The sequence below is a fragment of the Dermacentor silvarum genome, chromosome 3, assembly GCF_013339745.2.
Source record: "Dermacentor silvarum isolate Dsil-2018 chromosome 3, BIME_Dsil_1.4, whole genome shotgun sequence".
NCBI lineage: Eukaryota > Metazoa > Arthropoda > Arachnida > Ixodida > Ixodidae > Dermacentor > Dermacentor silvarum.
This window is the reverse complement of record NC_051156.1, coordinates 91,314,156-91,334,798: the sequence shown is the minus strand read 5'-3', so window position 1 is coordinate 91,334,798 and position 20,643 is coordinate 91,314,156. Positions and strand designations below refer to the sequence as shown.

Sequence of the window (20,643 nt, the reverse complement as noted above, 5' to 3'; positions counted from 1 at the left end):
TATACTGCAAGTCGTGTGAATATTGGATGACACCACTATCATTGTATGAATATTTGATAATTGTATTTTAAGATATCATTGTGTGAAAAAGAATGCTCAATAAACTGAAACTGAAGTTAAAGTTATCTGATGCAATGGCGCGGCCGCTGGATAAAAAAATTCAGAGCGCTTCCACTGTGTGAAGATGGAAGACCAGCGAAGCTGTATTTGTTCATAACTATATTGAGTTATGTATGGTTAATTGCTATATTGATTGAATAAAGACACTTACACGTAACCTCGTTGTTGTTATCGTCTTTTATTTTCTCTTTGCTTTGTCATCATGCTTTGTGGTCACTGTGATAACTGCAATTGGTTGCCGATGCTGTCGCGTCCACTCCCGTTTCTGTTCGCGAACGCGATCCTCACGGGCACGGTGTTGCTCTTCATCGGTCACGCAGCGCCTATCCAACGCTACGGATCCTTCGGATGGCACGCGTTCGGATATAGCCACTTCGCCCCCCCCCCCCCCGTCGCCTTCGCGAAAGGGGGGGGGGGGGGGGCGAAGCCTTCGCGCCCATTCACGCTGTTGCTAACGCCGGCGCTCTTTCATGCACGTTCTCCTTCTTCAGTACAGACTACGCGCACCCTGGCCATAGTAAGACCAAATTACAACAGCTGATAACATCAATAGAGCTATGTAGACGTCACAGGAAGACGAGGCACGGACATTGGTGGGTACCCAATGATGTTTTATTATTCAGTCATCCACTCCGGAGCCACGGAGCACCGCCGGAGCCCAGCAGGCTACTGTGGATCCAATTTTGTCGACGCGACTTTTTTCTACACCCCTGTCGACGCACCCACTTTTGGTCATAACCTAGCAGTAGCAGTAGCTTCGCTGTAAAAAAGGTCCAGTCTTTCAACAGATCATCATCATCATCAGCCTATATTTATGTCCACTGCAGGACGAAGGCCTCTCCCTGCGATGTCCAATTACCCCCGTCTTGCGCTAGCTGATTCCAACTTGCGCCTGCAAATTTCGTAACTTCATCACCCCATCTAGTTTTCTGCCGTCCTCGACTGCGCTTCCCTTGTCTTGGTATTCATTCTGTAACTCCAACGGTCCACCGGTTATCCATCCTACGCTTTACATGGCCTGCCCAGCTCCATTTTTCCGCCTAATGTCAACTAGAATATCGGCTGTCCCCGTTTGTTCTCTGATCCACACCGCTCTCTACCTGCCTCTTAACGTTAGGCCTAACATTTTTCGTTCCATCGCTCTTTGAGCGGTCTTTAACCTGTTCTCTAGATTCTTTGTTAACCTCCAGTTTTCAGCCCCATATGTTAACACCGGTAGAATGCAATGATCGTACACTTTTCTTTTCAACGACACTGGTAAGCTCCCAGTCAGAATTTGGCGATGCCTGCCGTATGCACTCCAACCCGATTTTATACTTCTGTAAATTTCTTTCTCATGATCAGGGTCTCCTGTGAGTAATTGACCTAGATAAACGTACTCCTTCACAGACTCTAGAGGCTCACTGGCGATCCTGAAATCTTGTTCCCTTGCCAGGCTTGGAACATTATTTTTATCTTCTGCATATTATTCTTCAAGTCCACTCTTACACTTTCTCAGTTTAGGTCCTCAATCAATTGTTGTAATCCGTCTCCATTGTTGCTGAATAGGAGAATGTCATCTGCAAACCGAAGGTTGCTGAGATATTCGCCATTCATTCTCACTCCTAAGCCTTCCCGTCTGAGAGCTTGAATCGTTCGTCTAAGCATGCAGTGAATAGCATTGGAGAGATTGTGTCTCCTTGCCTGACCCCTGTCTTGATAGGTAACTTTCTTCTTTACTTGTGGAGAACCAAGGTAGCTGTGGAATTCTTGTAGATATTTGCCAAGATATTCACCTGCGCCTCCTTTACTCCTTGATTACGCAATGCCTCTGTGAGTGCTGGTATCTCTACAGCAAGGCGTGAGGCATTGCGTATAAAGGGCCGCAAGCTTTTCAAGCATGATATCGCCAACATCTTTGATTAAATGGAATGTTATTCCATCGTCTCCGGTAGCTTTTCCCCTGGTCATGTCTTGCAAGGCCCTTCTAAATTCATCGCTAGTTATAGAAGGAGCCTGTGTATCCTGTTCATCACTACTTCGAATTAAAGTAGCTTGGCTGTTCTTGGCACTGTACAGCTTAGTATAGAATTCTTCCGCTGCTTTTACTACGTAATTGAAAGGATACTCTCAAAAGATACTCACCAGCAAAGAAATTCGGAGGGCACTTAAGCACGTCTTATGAGTTGTGAATGCGAAAGCATTTCGAGGGCGGTCCTTCGAGTTTTCCGAGACCGAGAGTGGTCTTTCGAGTTTTGAGCCGCGAGTAATGTACCAAAGTGGTACGTGCGACCCGAGCCAGCAAGCAGCATCAGCCTGATGTGCCAAAGCCGCATGCCACGGACGCGGCGATGCCTATTGGGCGATGTGTCGCGGCGATGCCATTTCCTCTCACGCAACACCTGGAGAGCCAGCGCCGCAGCAGGTGTTCCCTTTTGCCGGCTCTGCCAATGTCTTCTAGATAGCACAGGGCCTGTGAACTTCGATTCATGACGCCATGCTGCCTTACCCGACTGCCATACAATCTAATGGGAATGCTCCCGATGAAGCTGTGGTGATTTCGACGTCCCCGCTTTCGTCACATCGGGCTTGACAGTGCAAAAGTTGGTCCCAGTATCATGAATGTCACAAAGCAGGGTGCACAGGCCTGCTTTCTCGAAGGCGCTGGCTCTGCTCCCTCGAGGCAACACCACCTAGATAGCACACGCCTGTTCACTCCGATCCATGACGTCATGCTACGAGGCCCGAAATTTCCATTTCCAAGCCTGTTGTGACGAAAGCGGTGACGTCGAAATAATCACCGCTGCTTACTCGGCATCATCCCCATTAGATTCTATGATATTCTGGCTAGGTATCATGGCCTCACGGATCGGAGAGAACGGGCGTTGTGCTATCTTGGTGGCGTTGGTCGAGGAGCGCTCTTGCCGAGGGCGAGGTGGCATCGCAGCGAAGCCCTCTCCCCTCGCGCAACACTTGGCGCGCTATCGTTGCAGCAGGTGGTCTCTTTCACACGCTCTGCTCCGATGAGGAGCACTGGTGACGTGGCGTCGCAACCAATGGAAATTAGGTGTCGTTTCGCTTTTACAGGCGACAGACGCCGGCTTTTTCGCTCTATCACCTCGCTTAAGCACTGCGGTATCACGATATGTCATTTTTTAAGTATTGAACGACCTACGCTCCTCCTTATGCAATTAGCTGGAAGTTTTTCCCCCATTGCCTGTCTATACTCAGTTGCCAGCGGTGATATAACAACTCTTGCAAATGCCAAAGAAGTTGTTTATTAGATGGTTCCTCTGCCATAGTTATTCATATTTGTTAGTTGAACATGTGCCTTCAGTGAACTCTTTATTCTACCTTTAAGCCGTGTGCCGTTCATGGCCTGTGTAAACAGTGATGTGAGTAACAACGCCATCATTGTTAATTGACACCTGTAGTTTAGTACCTCCCGTTGCTCCCGTCCGCACTGACGGTGTAAGGAGTGGAGAAGCGCTGCCGCTGTTGTCAGCGTTTTTATCTGTCGTATCGGTTCCAGTACCGCCAGCCGCTTCTGTTCCAGTAATCTGGCTTTTCTCTATAGCATTGGGTCCACGACCGATGGTTTGAACGGTAATGCCGGTTCCAGAAATCTTGGTTTTCTCAGTTTCAGTATGTTCGGTTTTGTCGGTCTTGGAGGTTCCAGTCTCCACGGTCGCGTTGGTTCCGTTGCCCTTTGTTTTCTCGGTCTCCTCGGTTATAGTATTCTTGGTCGAGTCGATTTCAGTACCCTTGCTTTTGTTAGTCACGTCGGTTTCAGTACCGGCAATTTTTACCGTCTCTGCGTGTTTTGCTTTGCCGGCGCTCTCCGAGGCGCCGATACCTGTCTCGCTAGTATTCGCTGTCACGGTAGCTTCAGTACCAGAAGCGTTTGCTTTCGAGTCGGTTTTATTAGGTTCAGGGATTTTGGATTCTGCACCTTCAGCAGGGCTGGAACTTGCGTGTTCGTTCTTTTTCCGCCCTTTAAGAAGTTTGTAAGCAGCGGCACCCACGCCACCTGCGGCCGCACCGCCGGCCACTGCTTTCAGAAGCGAAAAACCTTTACGACGTTTCTTGTTTGGTGTTTGAACTATAATGACAGAAGGATTGTGTGGGACGTAGGATGGGCCATACCTACCGCTTCCTGCTTTGTTCATGTTTCCATTGAAATAAGTATTGTCGTTATAAAGCCTTCGAGAATTACCACCGTTTCTGTTTCTTTTGCGTTTTTTACGGCTTCGTCTAAATCTTGCGAGGGACTCATATTTCCCACTTTCGATCACTCTGTTGTCGAGACGCTCTTCATCGCTCGAGCGTCGCGTAGCACGCTTCACACGTAACAGCCGCTGAAGCTCATTTCGAGCACCTGGTTCTTGGGCAAAAAAACTTGTGCGACTTCCCTTTGCAGTTTCGCTGATAACTTGGCTAGCATGGTGAATGACGTTTGTTTCACTGAGAAAGCCGGATCTCGCATAGTCGGCGCTAGTTAAGACGGGAGCGTCGCTAGCGTGACTGTTGCCACCCGCAATGCTATTGTGATTACTTCTTATGGCGTGGCTGGGGCCTCGTTCGAGACGTCCTGATGCAGTGTAATTCTTGATATTGAGGCAGGCTCCCCTACTACAGTGGCCCATATACTAGAAGGAAGAAAGAAAAGTAGACGAAATTTATAATTGAGTATCATTAACAACGAGTTATGTTGAAGGCGTATGTAATGCTGCATATGACAATTTGCCGCAGCTATGAGCCCAAAATTAGAGCTTAAAATACAAGAACTGTCTAATACGAGAAACCAAACTGCTGAGTGAAATGGGACATTTTGGCTCTTGTAAAAAAAAAAAAAAAACGTAAACTGCAAGTTGTGCGATCTCACGTAATCAAAGCCCAATCGCCCTATTGTTTTCTAGCAGTGGCATTAAAACTTTCATTCGCCTAAAACTGAGCCCGTGCTTTTAGACAAGCTCACCCATAACTCACCCGTTTAAAAATTTACCCTCATATGACGCTTTCTCGTACTTGCTTAGAAAGTTCTCGTAAAAGCAGCAATTCTCCCACACATGATGTACGCCAGCCTGAATGTTCCCCCATTTGCACCAAATTTGTTCCTATTGGCAGTTCTCCGAAGATCGCGGGCTAAATTCTAATTAATTTATTTGTGGGGTTTTACGTGTCAAAACCATAATCAACCGCAAGCTATGTGTATAGTACAATTATCCAAGGACATTGAGAAATATTTTTGATAACGACCGTATGACGCTTTCTAGAACTTGATTACGAAATTTTTACGAAAGTCTTAATTACTCCACTCATAACTACAGATGTACATCACTCATAATGTTCCTACCATATTTACAAAATTTAATCTCGGTGGCAGATGTTCTTCCCGGACAGCAGCCTTTAATTTTGTGCCGGTCATAAAACGCGCTCATAACGCTAAGCAGCGCTTGCATGCGTATTTTAGTGCAAATTCAATAGTCTAAAGTAAAATGCAAGAAAAAAAAAGAATTTCTCATTGTCTACGCGGACCTTTCAAAGTGCGCATAACATCGTTTCTTCATCTCAGCACGGCTTCATTTAAGTTAGGGGAACTCAGTCTCTTCTGGAAAACTTTTTAGGAATTTTTAATTCGGCTTTTGAGCACAACAACGTAGTCTGTGCATGGTTCCTTGATATCAACAATGCATTCGACCGTGTTTGCCATGGCCTGATCCTACTTAAGCTTTCGCTGTTGGATTTTCGGGGCTCTGTTATGGTGTTGTTGAGAAAGTTTCTGTCAGGGAGGCAGCAGCTTGTTGCTGCCGGCGAAGAATGCAGTATAGCATCTCACTAAATAAAGCAGCTGTACTGCCAGGTTCTTTTTTGAGTTCCTAATGATTTGAACTTTTTATAAACGACGTCTACGTTAAAGCCAGGGATTGCTGCTATCTTATTATATAACCCTTGTAAATATAATGAAAAAAATACTTATTTCCCTAGCCCATTGAATGCAATTATCAATATCGCCATCTACACCTGCTAGACTGCGCTTTTTGTCTTGAGAAAACGACCGTGTTGCTTAACAGCATGGCGGAAAACCATAACATTGTTAGCATTACCAGCTGTGTTCTTGTTTCTCTGAATGCTCCCGATAATTTTGCGCGGATTTAGAGTGAGCGTACACAAAATAACTTGTTTGTCGGAATTTCTATACCCCACTAAAAATGCGGGTCTGCTGCGCGTGTTCGCAGGACATTATGAGCTCTCACGCTTTTGGCTGTGCAGATGGAGCATTTTACGCTAGTGACTCAGAAGGCTAACCTCAGTTCTTGCCTCTAGTCCTTAATAAGCAGCACGATTTATGCTATAGTTTGAGCCGTCTAAGACAGCATTCTTCCATTCTCCATGCTAGTTGCCTGCTATATCTCTTAACGCGTACACTCATCTGCTATACGAAGAGAGACATAAACGCTCCGCTTTGTTGAGATCAATTTGGCACACTATTATGACAAACTGCATTACGACGAAGGTAAAAATTCCGCCTCCATTCGACCTTGTGAAAGTGGATGTACGCGAGCGGCTGGGGCGGATTTTAGGAAAGTACCAGCCCCCCCCTCCCCCCCTTCCCCAAATGACGTTGGACGACGTTACACAAGCGCCACCTCCACAGGCGACGTAGGTCACGAGCGCACGCACGTGCGGGGAAGTGCCGCATACATCCTCATTTTATAGGCAAACCGCCAAGTGTAAGCGCCTTATTGAACCACAGTAACGTTTAAAAGTAAATTGCGTCAGAAAATGCGTAAGTACGACTTACGCACAAGCTGCAGACTTGATAGCTTCGTATTGTTATTACAATATACGAGAAAACATCGATGGGTTACGCGGGAACTAAAACACAAAGCCCTTTTCCAGCTGTCATTTGAGGTCGGTTTGAGTGGCGGCGGCCGCTGGGTGGCGATACCGGTAGCACAGCATACATCCTGATTCTTGTAGGCCCACTCCGCCACGCGCAAGTGCGTTATTGAAGAATTTCTCAAAGTAAAATGCGTCAGAAAATTCGTGAAGTAAGACTTACGCACAGCCCGCAGACATGATAGCATCGGATTTTAATTCGAATATGCGAGAAAACACAATTCTCTTACGCGGAAAGTCAGACACAAACCGCGTTTCCAGCTGCCGTTTGTTGGATTAACACGCCACGAAAAATACCGACCAATTAGAGGCTAAGGGCTTCGCTATAAACAGAGACATACCCCTCTTCAAAAGCGGAATAAGCTATGAAATTGAGTTTTCGTAACTCCCGATGTGAACCAGAGTTGGTTCCCACTCAATGAAAGGTCACAAACTTCAAAAAGAAAGATGGCGTTGTGTCCAAGTCACCAATAGAAGCATGTGACGTCATTTTTGTTCTATAAATAGGCTGGCATTACAGGACTGTCGACTACTACATTGACTGCTATGCTGAATATATTAGTCTTGGGCATCTCAAACCACCACGATATAACGCATCTGCAGCTGCATAAGTCTGTCAACAAAATGTAAGTCCCTTAGCAAAATATTGTTGCCACAAGGGTGATGATTTTCCCAAACCTGTGATGAATACACCTGGGTAATATATCGTTTGATAATTCGTGTTAGGGATTTTTGTTTAAAGAATTCTATACATACCTTAGGGGTGGTGCAGCCTCAACACAATTATTACATTTGCAGAGCATTGTAAAAGTGAAAATTATAACGACGTTTCACAATCTCCTTGTGGCGGGGAAATAACATTGTTTTAAAAGAATCTGTAAAATCCGGCCGATAGATTTTTCTTGGGCTCTATTGGCCTAAACGAGTCTCTCTGTGCGCCTAGCAAATGCTGATGAATAATCGGTCCTCGTCAAATAAATTTAGTCTCAGTAAAATGCGTGCACTTCAAGGTGATCTCACCTCCATGGGAACAATGGCGAAGAATTACAATAACAAGCTTTATAATAAAATGACCCGTTGTATGTATTCACTTACCTTGCACGGTGTTCCATCGGGCTCAGATCGCATAACAATGTTGAAAGGTGCTCTTAGGTATTTTAGCACACATGGAAATCTGCAAGGAGTGAAAGCGGAAGTCTGAAAAAATAAAGATATTTATTTATTTTTCCATTAACCCAAAGAGGGGAGGGAGAATGTATAGGAGCTGTTGCTTTACACGTTCCCTCTATAAGGTTGGGTACAAGCAACCGCCAAAATCACTTAATCACGAATTTATCTTTGCAGATAAAGTTATATGTTCGGCTTGTTATAAAGTCCATCTATAGGCCTCTTTCACTGGTGAGGAGGAAAGTGGCGCAGGCACGGTGAAGGAGGAACGTCTCAGCCCTTTTTACCTATCGGTCGCACATGCACGCAAGATTAGTACAGCTGGCTCTCCGCGTCCTCTGATGCACTCAAAACGTTCATGCTCAATTTCAGCGCAAATTATGAGATCAATATTCTGCGAATTCTTATGCCGATTGTTATGTTGTGAGGGTAATGCGCCAAAGTGAACCGACGACGCAGACAACATAAGGACAAGCGCTGACTTCCAACTGAGGTCTTATAGCCCAACGCGCCGGATTTATACAAAGGAGTGCAACATCTATCTCAAAAACACTACGTACCGACGACAGACGCAAGATAAGAAGGATACGAGTCAGTATCAAAAAAAATTCAGAGCCCTTCCATTACTGTGAAGACGGAAGCCAGCTAAGCTGTGACTATAGTGGTTCTGCTATAGTGAATATTGCTATAGCTAGTGAATTTATATATTATCATTATTGACTATATTGAGTGCCTTCGGCAAGTTTGTCGAAAAGCAAGCACACCGAAGTCTTATTTTTGCCCAGCGCGATGGCCAAGTAGTGCATTTGCAGGGCGAAGTCCGCCCCATTGTCATCGATTACCGTATGAGCCACAGCGTTCATAGCCACGGCACACTGCATGGCATCATCAGGATCCTGACGTCAGGATCCTGGAAGATGTGGTTAAAGGAGCATCCGTCCCATAGCGAGTCCAAAAGGCAACTGCTGATAACAGCGCTAGCGCGGTCTCTACGTCACGAGACAAAGGGACACAACGACTGGTGGGACGCGCCGCTGCGAATTATCGCGACAGTTATGAAAGAGGCATCGGCGGTGGCAAGGCGTATAACAATGGACCATTCATCATCCATTTTGAGACCTGTGCTAATGACACCTGGCGGGAAACCGCCACGCACATGGAGCCAAAGCAAATGCTGATGGTGATAGTTTTGTTCGACATGCGGACGCGATCCTGGGGAACCTAGCCCTTAACAGCTTTGCTGTAAAAAAACAACGCTAAAAACAGGTTAAGAAAGCTGTACAAGCACGAGACAAACAAAGGAATGCAAAGTCACTGTTTTCGTCATCATGAATGTTTCTGCGGGCTGGTCTTGTATTAAATTCTAAATGAAATTTTCAACAAATCACAATCGACCAGTCACGGTCCCTGTTTATTTTCGCTTCCGTCGTCGGTTGCTAATGTTTTCCGGGTTGCGATTTCACTGCTCTGTATACGGTGTGATAATTACTGACCTTTACAGAATTTGTAAAATTCACTTGTTGCAGATAACATATTTCCAGTCCTTTAGCTGCATTATTCAGAGGCGGACATACTTGCAAGAGAAGTCAAAATCCATATTCAAGGAATTTAGAAAAAATTATGAATTAACATCTTAATTAATTTACGGAACATATTGCAATTTTCGAATTGTAGCAGGCGAGCTTGCAAAGCGTGTCCAATTGGAATGAATTCCCAGAACGACACCAGTTTAGAGATGTCTGCCATCAAACGTGCCGTAAAAATGCACCGCTGTTCCACTTACTTTTAAAGAAAACGCTACTTTATGCATTGAAGCACAGAAGTAACTTGAACGCCCGTGTATTTCGTCCCATACTCTGGCAATGCATATTTCGTGGTGCCATCCTAGAAATTGATTTCAAAATAGGTACGTCTTGCGAACTTAACAGGCTACAATTGTAAAATTGCAATATGTGTCATAAAGTAATAATTATGAAGGTATTTAGCGAATTTCCGTCAATTAGTTGAATGTGTGTTTCCATTTCTCGTGCTAGTGATGTCCGCCTCTTTGAATAATCCATATAAAGGAACAGAATTATGCCATCTGCCACAGGCGATGTTTCAAAATTCCATAAAACCCAAAAATTTAACCACGCGTATATTGGGCGCATTATAATAAAATGTCGGTTGTCAGTCACACCCTGTTCTTGTCAAGTTTACGTCCTCGCTTAAGCTGCTCGCGGTACTCTTACTGTTTTGAATCACCAACTAGCCCCAAGAGTCAACCTGCTAGGATTGTCACGTGTCTGCGATAGTGGCGTGCTTCAAGGGCTATTCGTTTGGCCGGCGAGCATGGTGCAATGGCGCTTGCAATATTACGCTTGAAAACTCGTACTACTACCCACAGAAGCTAGCGTGCTTCCGTGGTTGCAATGGCCGAAAAAGCCACCGCTCAAACCACTAGTATCCAGTGCCAGTACTATCCGACTCCGCGCCAAATTATTCGTCTCCTTTTTAAGACGAAGATTTACCTCGTCTTGGATGCTGCCTATTAAAATGCATGTAAAATGCATAAATGCTTTTTTAATGCAACCTTTTGACCAATCTGTATTATTTTTGCTGCCTTTAACAGGTAAAGTTAGATTCTTGTGACAGAAGGAAGGAGATTATTTATTTAGGCTGCCGAATTAAACAAAAAAATTGAACCAAAGATCGGGAAGGCAATAATAGACGCACGAAGTTTAAACATCTGTAACTATGCACCAAAAGCAGATATCGCAGTTCTGTGAACCGTATTTGCTAAAGCATTTAACACGAAGAAAGTTTATATTAGAATTTACAGCTTACGCGAACTTGTGACAACTTTTAGAAAAAGTTCTTCAAAAATCATGCTCACATTTTAGTGGTCTCTTGGAGAGCCATTGACAACACATCAATTGTGTCAGCTTTCGATGCACTATGAGATGCAGTCGACATAATAGTGATAATTTTTTTCATTGCAGAGCTAGGATTTAAACTTGATATTTTTGTTTTCTAGATATTTGCGATTTGGCACAAATTTTGTTCATATATAGCCAACATAAATTTTTAAAAATTCACTCCCGACAATCCCTAGATGGTAACTTTTCTTTTACAGGCAACTAACCTCATCAATTCTGTTCCAGTGGTTGACGAGAAGGACAATTTCCCCTTTCTCATGTATTTAGTTAGGAGCCCCCGATCTAAAGTTTCCTCTTACCACGAAAGTGTTTTATGCAGGGCTCCATGGAAAATCTGTCCCATGTACGTACGTCACGCAATCATTATCACGCAAACCTTCGATATTGCTGTTTTTTGCCTCCCTAGTGGTTAAGAAAGTAGGCATAGAAAGGTAGTTTATTTTAAGGAATTGTGTACTTGATACTGTCACGAGCCTTCAGAAGTAGTTTTGTACGTTTAATAAACCGTAGAGCACATGGCTCCTGGAAAACGCGTCCGTCGGTGCTGGCTCTGGAGCAGGGAAGTGGCGGGTGGTCTTCTTTGTACTCTTGGGCTCTACCCACTCTTGCCACCGACCCACTACCTACAGGTGGCAATATCCCCCCTTCCGGACAAAAACATCGCTTCGATGATAAAAAATAGGCGTAAGAAGAAAAAGAAGAAGGCAGGCAAGGCGAAAGTAAAGAAACAAAAAGTTAACGTCACGCCGGCACAGTCAATAAACAATGAAGCAAGCTCACGAAGATAAATGAAAAGCAGAAACAAAGAAGGGAATGAGAGAAAAACGAAAAGAAAAAAAAGTTGCGGACGCGCAATGCACGGCTTCATGCGCAAGACATGAACTATGTCCGAGCTCGGTTGTCTTTGTGTCCTACTCTGTGTCTGCGATGTTGTGTCCGGGACAACTTCGTAGTTTAGGTCACTGACGCGGCGGAGCACTATATACGGACCGAAATACCGGCTCAGCAGCTTTTCACAGAGGCCACGACGGTGAACGGGGGTCCACACACAAACTTGGTCCCTGGGGTTGTAGGACACGTCCATGTGGCGGATGTTGTAGCGTCGTGCGTCTGCCTGCTGCTGCTGGCCGATGTGCAGCTGCGTAACCTGCCGAGCTTCCTCGGCAGGTTCTGCAAATTCCTCGGCGTAAGTTATCAATAGGTCAGCGTCTTGACACGGCAGCATAGCGTCCAGCGTCGTCTGGACTTCGCGACCGTAGAGAAGGCCAAAGGGCGTGAAGCTCGTCGTCTCTTGCATGGCGGTGTTATACGCGAAGGTAAGCTTTGATCCAATAAGGCAAGATCCGATCCCATGTTTTGTGTTGGACGTCGGTGTACATTGCGAGCATGTCTGTGACCGTCTTATTCAGTCGCTCGCTAAGTCCGTTGGTCTGAGGATGATACGCGGTCGCCTTACGATGCCTGGTGTTGTTTAATTCAATACCTTCATCCATAAGCTGCGCTGTGAATGCTGTCCCTCTGTCTGTTATTACAGTGGAGGGAGCACCGTAACGCAAGACGATCTGGCGCATGAAGAATTGCGCTACCTCTGAGGCCGTGGCTCGTGGGATCGCCTGCGTCTCAGCATAGCGTGTTAAATAATCAGTCGCGACGATCACCCATTTGTTGCCGTCGACAGACAGAGGAAACCGTCCGAGAATGTCCATGCCGACTTGGTCGTAAGGCATGTGAGGTGCTTCAATTGGCTGACGTAAGCCAGCCGGCTTAACGGATGGTATCTTTGCGGCTCTGGCATTCACGAAAGCCTTTAACGTACGGTTTGACGCTTGCCAAAAGCCCGGGCCCATAGTAGATTTCGCTTACTCAAGCGAGGGTTCGTGAAAAGCCTAAATGACCAGATGTCGGTTCACCATGGCAGGCGAAGAGGACGTCGTCTCGCATGTCCCTTGGAACCACCAGGAGGTAAGCACGGCTGGTCGAACGGGTATTCTTCTTATAGCAGCGCGTAGTCTCGCAGACAGAAGGACGTCAAAGAGCGAGACAGATGACGTGGTATGGCTGTGCCGCGGCCCTCTAAATGATCGATGATCGGTCGAATATCAGCGTCGTCACGCTGCCGTCTGCTCAAGTCCGACGAACTAATGGCGCCCAGGAAGCCGTCATCATCCTCTGTTGCCTGACTGACAGGATCAATGGGTGCGCGGGACAGCGTGTCAGCGTCTTCATGCTGGCGGCCAGACTTATAAATGATGGTGATGTCAAATTCCTGTAGCCGCAAGCTCCACCGTGCCAATCGTCCTGAAGGGTCGCGCATGCTTGCCAACCAACAGAGGGCATGGTGGTCCGTCACTACTTTGAAGGGACGACCATAGAGATAGGGGCGAAACTTGATGATTGTCCACACGACCGCGAGGCACTCTTTCTCCGTAGTCGAATAATTCGCCTCGGCACGGGACAGGGAGCGGCTGGCGTACGCTATAACTCTTTCCACTCCATCTTGAAGCTGGACGAGCACTGCGCCAAGGCCAATGCTACTGGCGTCGGTATGCGCTTGCATACAATTACGCAAATTATAGACCTTCTCTCAGGAACAGAGATATTACTTACTCATTTTCCATTAAATTTTGAGAAGTATTCAAGCCATTTCGCAGCATTAAAAGAACTAACGAGGATAGTTCACAAAAGATTTATAAATGGCGCAATCGGATAACTCGTAGGATGGAGGACTTCCCAAAAACTTGGACTTACCGTCTTCTGCACTCAAGCAACTTAGTTAACCCCCCTTGTACGAGAAATACAGCGACTGCACATACGTCTATACTGCCGGCTCAACTACATTAACCAGTTCTGGTGGCTCTGAAGTTGTGCCAACGAGGGGAATAACCGAAAAATTAAACACTTCGTATACCACTACGTCTAGCGCTGCAGAGCTCGCGGCTCTCCGCAGTGCGCTTCTTGTGATCAATACAGAAAGTTCTGGAAAATGACCAGGCTGCTGCGATTCAAGTCCGGCCTTGCAATGTATACAGTCGTTTCTCCGACATGGAATTCACGATAAAGTGACGTGGGAAATCCTAGAACTTATCCATAACGTGAGTGAAAAAGACCATGATATCTCTTTTCATTGGATACTAGGCCATTGCGGTATCATAGGAAAAGATGTCGCAGATAAGGCAGCTCGGAGGTCAAACCAAGAAAACCACTGCGTCCCCATTACTCTCTCAAGGACAGACGCTGTGAGACACCTTCACATTCTAGCACGCACACTCTAGTTAGCTGAGTGGAATATCGCACATGCAAGGTGCACCAGACTGCACAGAGTAAACGCTTCGCTGCAACTCGGACCTCCGGCTGGTCTGCACCGACGGGAAGCGTTTGTTCTGTGTCTGTTGTCGTTGGGAGTTCGCGAAAGCTTATTCCGCACTATTTGGAACCACTGACAGTCCTGCATGAGATGTCTGCGGCTGCGAGAACACTGACCACCTATTGTGCCACTATCCTCAATTAGAAACACAAAAACAATCTATGTCCAACGCATTCCGGAAACTAGATGATCGTCTCCTGAGTGAACAAACAACACTAGGAACACCGTCCCCACCGACGATCGGCGGAGAAGGAACTTTTGTGCTTTATGAGAACATCTGGCTTGTGCGAAAGCCTTTGGCTCTGTACTGCTGTCGGTGCACATCTCTCTCGCCCCCCCCCCCCCCCTCATCTCTCTCTCTTTTCTATTCTTTCTGTCGTCCCCCTACGTAGCGTAGCCAACCACACTCTTGACTGGTTAACATCCTTGCCTTCTTTCTATCTAGCACTTTCTCCTCCATTCTGTGTCGACGTTTTTCTGGTAAAGATACACACTTTAGCCGCCCGTTTTTTTCAACCATGTTCCTGAGTCTTTCTTCAAAACTAATTTTGCTCTGCGCTTTTCTGACTTTAAAGGAGGCCCAACCCATATCACCCTGTACTGCCTCATATATAGTTTTACAGTGGACTTCCAACGGCAAGGGGTCTACAGATCTTTGGTTAACTTCCAACCCAAGCGAGCTGTCCGATTTTAAGCCAGTTTAAGCCAGTTGCGAACATTAGGGCTGGCGTCATTACTCCTTTCCAGATTCCACGCACCACCTCAGATTTATTGCAGCGACAAAGTGCTATAAGTTTCATTATTGCTGCATTCCGCTTCCCCTTTATTTTCCGATTGGTTGAATTCTTGGCTTCCATTTTGTTTACGTCAAGGTATTTTTGTTGTTTAACTACGGGTATAGCTTCTTGTTGAATCGACACCGCGTCATTACTTGTCTCGTCATTAAAGAACATAATTCGGGATTTCTCTGTGCTAAACTTCAGGCCTAGATTTGTCGCTGCGGTGCCACACATATGCAGAAGTCTATAAATCTGTTGCACTGTGCGCTCCATGTCCGTTGCATGTCGATAGCATACACCAGCCCAGTGACCTTCTGTTGCACCCTTTGTCCACTAGGAATTTAGCATAAATCAAACCCTAATAGCTTTTGGCCTCAATATCAAGTTCGAAAAACAATGCAGAAACCGGACATCCTTGCTTCAGTTCTCGGGGAATTTCCACTACTTCATTGCACTTACGACCTTCTCATTCAATCTCTACTCGGTTGTCTGACGTAATAGTTGGGCGGAAATCCGCTAGGTGGAGATAAGTAATTAAAGGAAAACTGAGACATCCACCCAAACGTAGCAATTTGCTACAATGGAAACCCAACCGGGTTCATATATATCTCCCTCAGTAGCTCCACGAAATCGTAATCTATGCCATCGTGCCGGAGAAAATTCCAGAGCGATTCCCTGTCTACGCTGCCGTAAGCTTTCTCAATATTTCTTCTTCTTTCTGGGGTTTTACGCGCCAAAACCAGTTCTGATTATGAGGCACGCCGTAGGGAGGACTCCGGATTAATTTTGACCACCTGGAGTTATTTAAAGAGCGCTACAACGCAAACACACGGGCGTTTTTGCATTTTGCCTACATCGAAATGCGGCAGCCACCTCGTGCTTAGCAGCGGAACGCCTTAGCTAACTGAGCCATCGCGGCGTGCCTTTCTTAATACTTAGAAATGCTATTCATGAACGCCTATTCTCAGCTACTGAAAGCTCTATGCACTCAGTACAAATAAAGTATCCTTTAGGCGTCTGCCTCGTCTGAACTCATTGTGTAGTTACCCCAGTGTGTCATTTTTTCCAACCGCTTCGACAGTTGTAATTTTTATGGCTTGCATTGCCATTCTATATATCACCGACGTTACTGTAACTGGCCTGTACGAGCTCGTCTTATCCTTATCACCTTTGCCTTTGACGATGAGGCTAATTTTGCTGTTATGTTATCAATACGGAATCTTCTTCGTTTTAATCACTTGCAGTTTGGCATTAATCAGCAGTGCCTCTGTCGAAACTTCATCTCGCTCGCCATCGTCATCGTCACTGTTGCTCCATAAAAACGCCAGATTTGCTCATCGACCGCTCTTACTGTGTGGTCCTTCGCGAGTTTCTACAAAATGATCAGCTTGGCCTCCTTGCAGAAGGCGAGTGTCGGTGGGTGGATGAGGGCCATCGGAAGCGTCGACTCCGCTCTTCCCAGTTAATCCATGCGTGGGCTCGTCGTCAGTCGGTCGTGGGGGCTGTTTGATCGTTGAATAATACAGCTCCCGGTTTTCGGCACCATTTTGTAGAAACCCGCGAAGGACCACACAGGAAGAGCGGTCGATGAGCAAACATGGCGTTTTTATGGAACAACAGTGACGATGACGATGATGACAGCAGGTGAGCGAGGAAGAAGTTTCTATAGCCTCGCTCATTGTACCTAGCTGTTTGATCACCTGTATTGGGATTTCATTGGGTCCTGCGGCCGTATTATTAGGGACATTTTCTTCTGCTTTTTCCAGTAACAGTTTTCTAAGCTAAATTTCGATCTCTCATGATTATCTATTGTTGCTGAATCTGCTTGAGTCGGCACTGTCGAAGTTATCTCTAACAACGTCTCTAACGTACCGCAGTGCATTGGCTCCTTCAAAGATGTCACCATCTTCATTCCTTATAGCCGTTTGAAAATTTTTAGTTTGAGCTCCGAGTGCTCTTACGTGGTTCGAAAATCTCTTCGGTGTGCCTTTGTCTCCTTTGTGAATGTTATGCACCCAACGTTCACTCATACATTTTATTTCCTCTTGCACTAGGTCACTCACCACCCTTTTCATTCTTGTATACTTGTTTCAAACAAGGAGCACTTTTTCTTCGCGTAATGCTAACTTCTTAGCTTGTGGATGATTCCAAGACGCTTGCTTACGCTTATCTATAGCTTCCTTTATTTACCACTATACGTTCCTTTATCCTTTCCTTTATCCACCATTCCTTTATCCACCATTACGTTGTTTCCGCTTTCAAATCTAAGAAAGTTTTTGCCGTGTTTCTCTTATCTCCTGCTACATAACGTCTACCAGTTCATTATATTCCCAAACTGTTGTAGGGAGCGTCTTCATTTTCTTCTGTATTTTCTTGCGATATCTGCTATTTGTTATTAATTTATTTTTAGCCATTCTACTAAGTTTGGTTCGTGTTGAGCGTTAGTATTTATCCCAGATTTAACGGTTTAAATTTTGTGATCGCTAGCCAGGCAACCTTTTCTATGTTGATCTATCGGTATTTGGTCTGAAGGTCCATATACCGTTTCTAAAGCAAAGGCGTAGTCGATACATGGCCGCCTCTTTCCGCATTGCCACGTTACCTGTCCATGGCACTTAATTTTCCTGGTTACTACGATTAGGTGCTGTTTAACGCACAGATCGAATTCTAGACAGTCGCTGTAATCGAAATGTCTATCTACGTCCTCGGTGAGCGCATTCAAATCTCCAACTAATACCACGTGTCCCGATTTCGTGAACTCAATAACATTAGTATTATCACCGAAATATTTATTTTTATCTCGGATATCACTACCTGTTCATAGGCACGCTACTCCTAGGCAGATCTTTCTTCCTTCCTATGTGCCGCTATTCATAAATTCTCCTGGCATGTCTCCCTTATCCTTTGGCACTTCATACCTCGCGTAATTAGCATGCCTACGCCTCCACCTTTCATTGACCGCGTCATCTGTTGCAGCCCTCCCGCGCAATATAGTCAATAACCCGCGGTAGCTCAAATTCTACAGATTCGTTCCGGTGAAGACGTAAACGCTAATAGCTTCGTCATTCAAATGCGCTTGAATTTCCGCCCATTTATCGTGCTTGCGGTCACCTTGCATGTTTATGTAACAAATTTTACCGCCTTTGTACTTACCTTTGTGCGCCTTTTCTTAACTCCTTTTGCTTTAATTCTGCTCCTTGCTGGTGTGTCGTTGCATTCAATATCGAATCTACGTTCATTATTGCCTGGGGCAGCCCTACTGCGGTGCTGCAAATCTATATCCAACGAGAGTTGCACACTCTCGTTAACAAGCACCCGAGAATAGTGGCAGCGCACTCGAGCGCACCCTTAAAATACAAGAAGTTTGCCTGAACTTAATTTTTTTCATCATTATCCACGCTGAAATAAATACCCTTCTTTCTACCGACCGACGTAAGCGATTAGTATATACATGTCTTTTATTAGAAACATTAGAATATCACAGTTATCAGGGAAGCTTACAGCAGGCGTTCGTTTCGAGTGTTTTATGTTTTGCGAAAGAGGCGAAGTTACCAAACAGCCGTTACTGAAAACTGGGTTAAACTCACCAAGAATGCTTCACAATAAAATTGGGCGCGCGCATCTTCTAGCCGGCGATGAAGGTAGAAGATATGGGTTGCGTTCGTAGCCTAAGTTCCCTGTGCGTCTCTCCTCGTACTCCGACGCCGCGGCGCGCCTTTACAAGGTCTAGCACATCATGCCTTCCTATTCAAAACGTTTTAATGGTGACTAAATGTTCCGATTTATCTGCAAGCTCTGCCATGATGGCCGTGGGACGCGTTAGTCGCAGAAATCTGCAGCCCGTATCTTGTCAGTGCACCCGCTATCGCTTACAAATATATCAACCGAAGTGTGATGCTGCCAAAAATTTGATGATATATTTAGAAAGAGCACTAACAAGTACCTCTTATACTTAAGTGTTGTCTGCGATTCACCATCATCGCCGTAATATTTACGATGTAACGCTGATCAATATTACGCTCAGAGGGTGTACAAGCGGCATCCGATGAGTAAGGCCATGTACGTGTAACTTTTTCGAATACAAACCCTAGTTCTCAATAATTTACCTCGGTGATAGAATTTCTACCTTTAATACAAAAGCTATGTTGTGTCACTCAAGGAACTGCGGACTTTTCACGCGCTCAACAGACTGTCTACTCCGACGTATACTCACAAATGCCGATGGCACCAGTCGCTGGCAGTACAAAAGGCTTATATAGGAGGACTCCGTCTGGCACGACCCAACTACGGATAAAAAGTTAATTGTAAGAGAAAGTGCTATTTGCTTTTCAATACCTATTATACTTAATTTCACTCCTTATCTTTTTGAAAGGGTCTTAGTCCCCACAACCATACATGGCGTACGGTCACCATACTGGGCTTGTAGACGAAAACAAAGCCTAGGTATTGCTGTGAAGATATATTTCGGCTAACAAAAGCCAAGACTCCACTAACATAGTCTAATGTGTATCAATGTGGTACAGTGCGAAAAGTTTTTACAAGTCCGAAAAGAATGCACGGATGTGTAGGTGTGCTTCAGTATAACACATTGATGATGTTCATATGCGCAGTTTAGGATACCCGGCTAAACTCATTCACATGGTTGTCATGATCAAGGGCCCTTCAATACCAGCACGGATGTCGATTATTACGTCCAATTTTGAAAGGTTAATAGGTCATTCTTTCTACGCTCGTGAGACTACCGCGAAGAGCCTTGTTGTAAGTGTTCCTTTCATATTTACTGCAAGTTTTTATTTCCCATATTCTATGCATCACGTCTTATAGCTTAGATCCGTATCGGAATATTTTACTACTCACCCAGAAAGAAGAACAACACACTGAACAGGCAGCAACTAGCATCCATTTCCTGTACTGACAAGGCCTTGCAATACAGGTCGCGCCAGGACAAGCGTGTATATTGCTCTTATTCGCCAGATGAATGCTTGACAGTCATGTATATCTAATATTATAGGCACTACAGCTCTTGCGCCTTACAAAATCTTTGTCTAGCCATTGTTAAGTTCCACGTGCTCTTCCGTCGTAAGCATCATATAATAAGAACGACGGAACACTTTGTGCATTGTGGCAGTTCAAATGGAAAGGCACGTCTATTTCTCTAGTTACTCAAGTTACCTGTCTTCTTCATAGCTTTATGATAGAACAAGAGCATGTGCTATTGTGTTAGAAAAGTAAGTACGAATATAACTACACTGCACGAGGCAGCACTTAATGTTAACAGTAGTTTTTTAATAAGTCTTGAATGATGGAGTTCGATTGATGTCTCTCATATTGACTTCACAAACTTCGCAAAGTTTGTCAATGCAGTTAAGTGTAGCCAGAAAGCTGCAACATTAATAACTACATAAGGTTAGCG

General features: G+C 45.2%; 1 protein-coding gene across 8 annotated transcripts in view; it reads right to left on the bottom strand.

The window, feature by feature from the left end:
- The window catches only part of LOC119444551 (ras guanine nucleotide exchange factor E-like), a 77,420-nt gene extending 57,221 nt beyond the window's left edge, over positions 1 to 20,199 (bottom strand). The window contains exons 1-4 of one of the 8 annotated variants that reach the window (XM_049663425.1): positions 20,088 to 20,193; positions 19,444 to 19,514; positions 8,098 to 8,199; positions 3,370 to 4,748 (exon numbers count right to left, since the gene is read on the bottom strand). In XM_049663425.1, coding sequence (XP_049519382.1) covers positions 3,456 to 4,748; positions 8,098 to 8,199; positions 19,444 to 19,514; positions 20,088 to 20,133 — 1,512 coding nt within the window. In that variant the 5' untranslated portion in view covers positions 20,134 to 20,193 and the 3' untranslated portion in view covers positions 3,370 to 3,455. Of the gene's footprint in view, positions 1 to 3,369; positions 4,749 to 8,097; positions 8,200 to 19,443; positions 19,515 to 20,087 lie in introns of those variants that run through there. The other 7 variants (XM_049663432.1, XM_049663430.1, XM_037708930.2 and 4 more) reach the window with 7 other exon arrangements.
- Between the last annotated feature and the right edge of the window lie 444 nt (positions 20,200 to 20,643).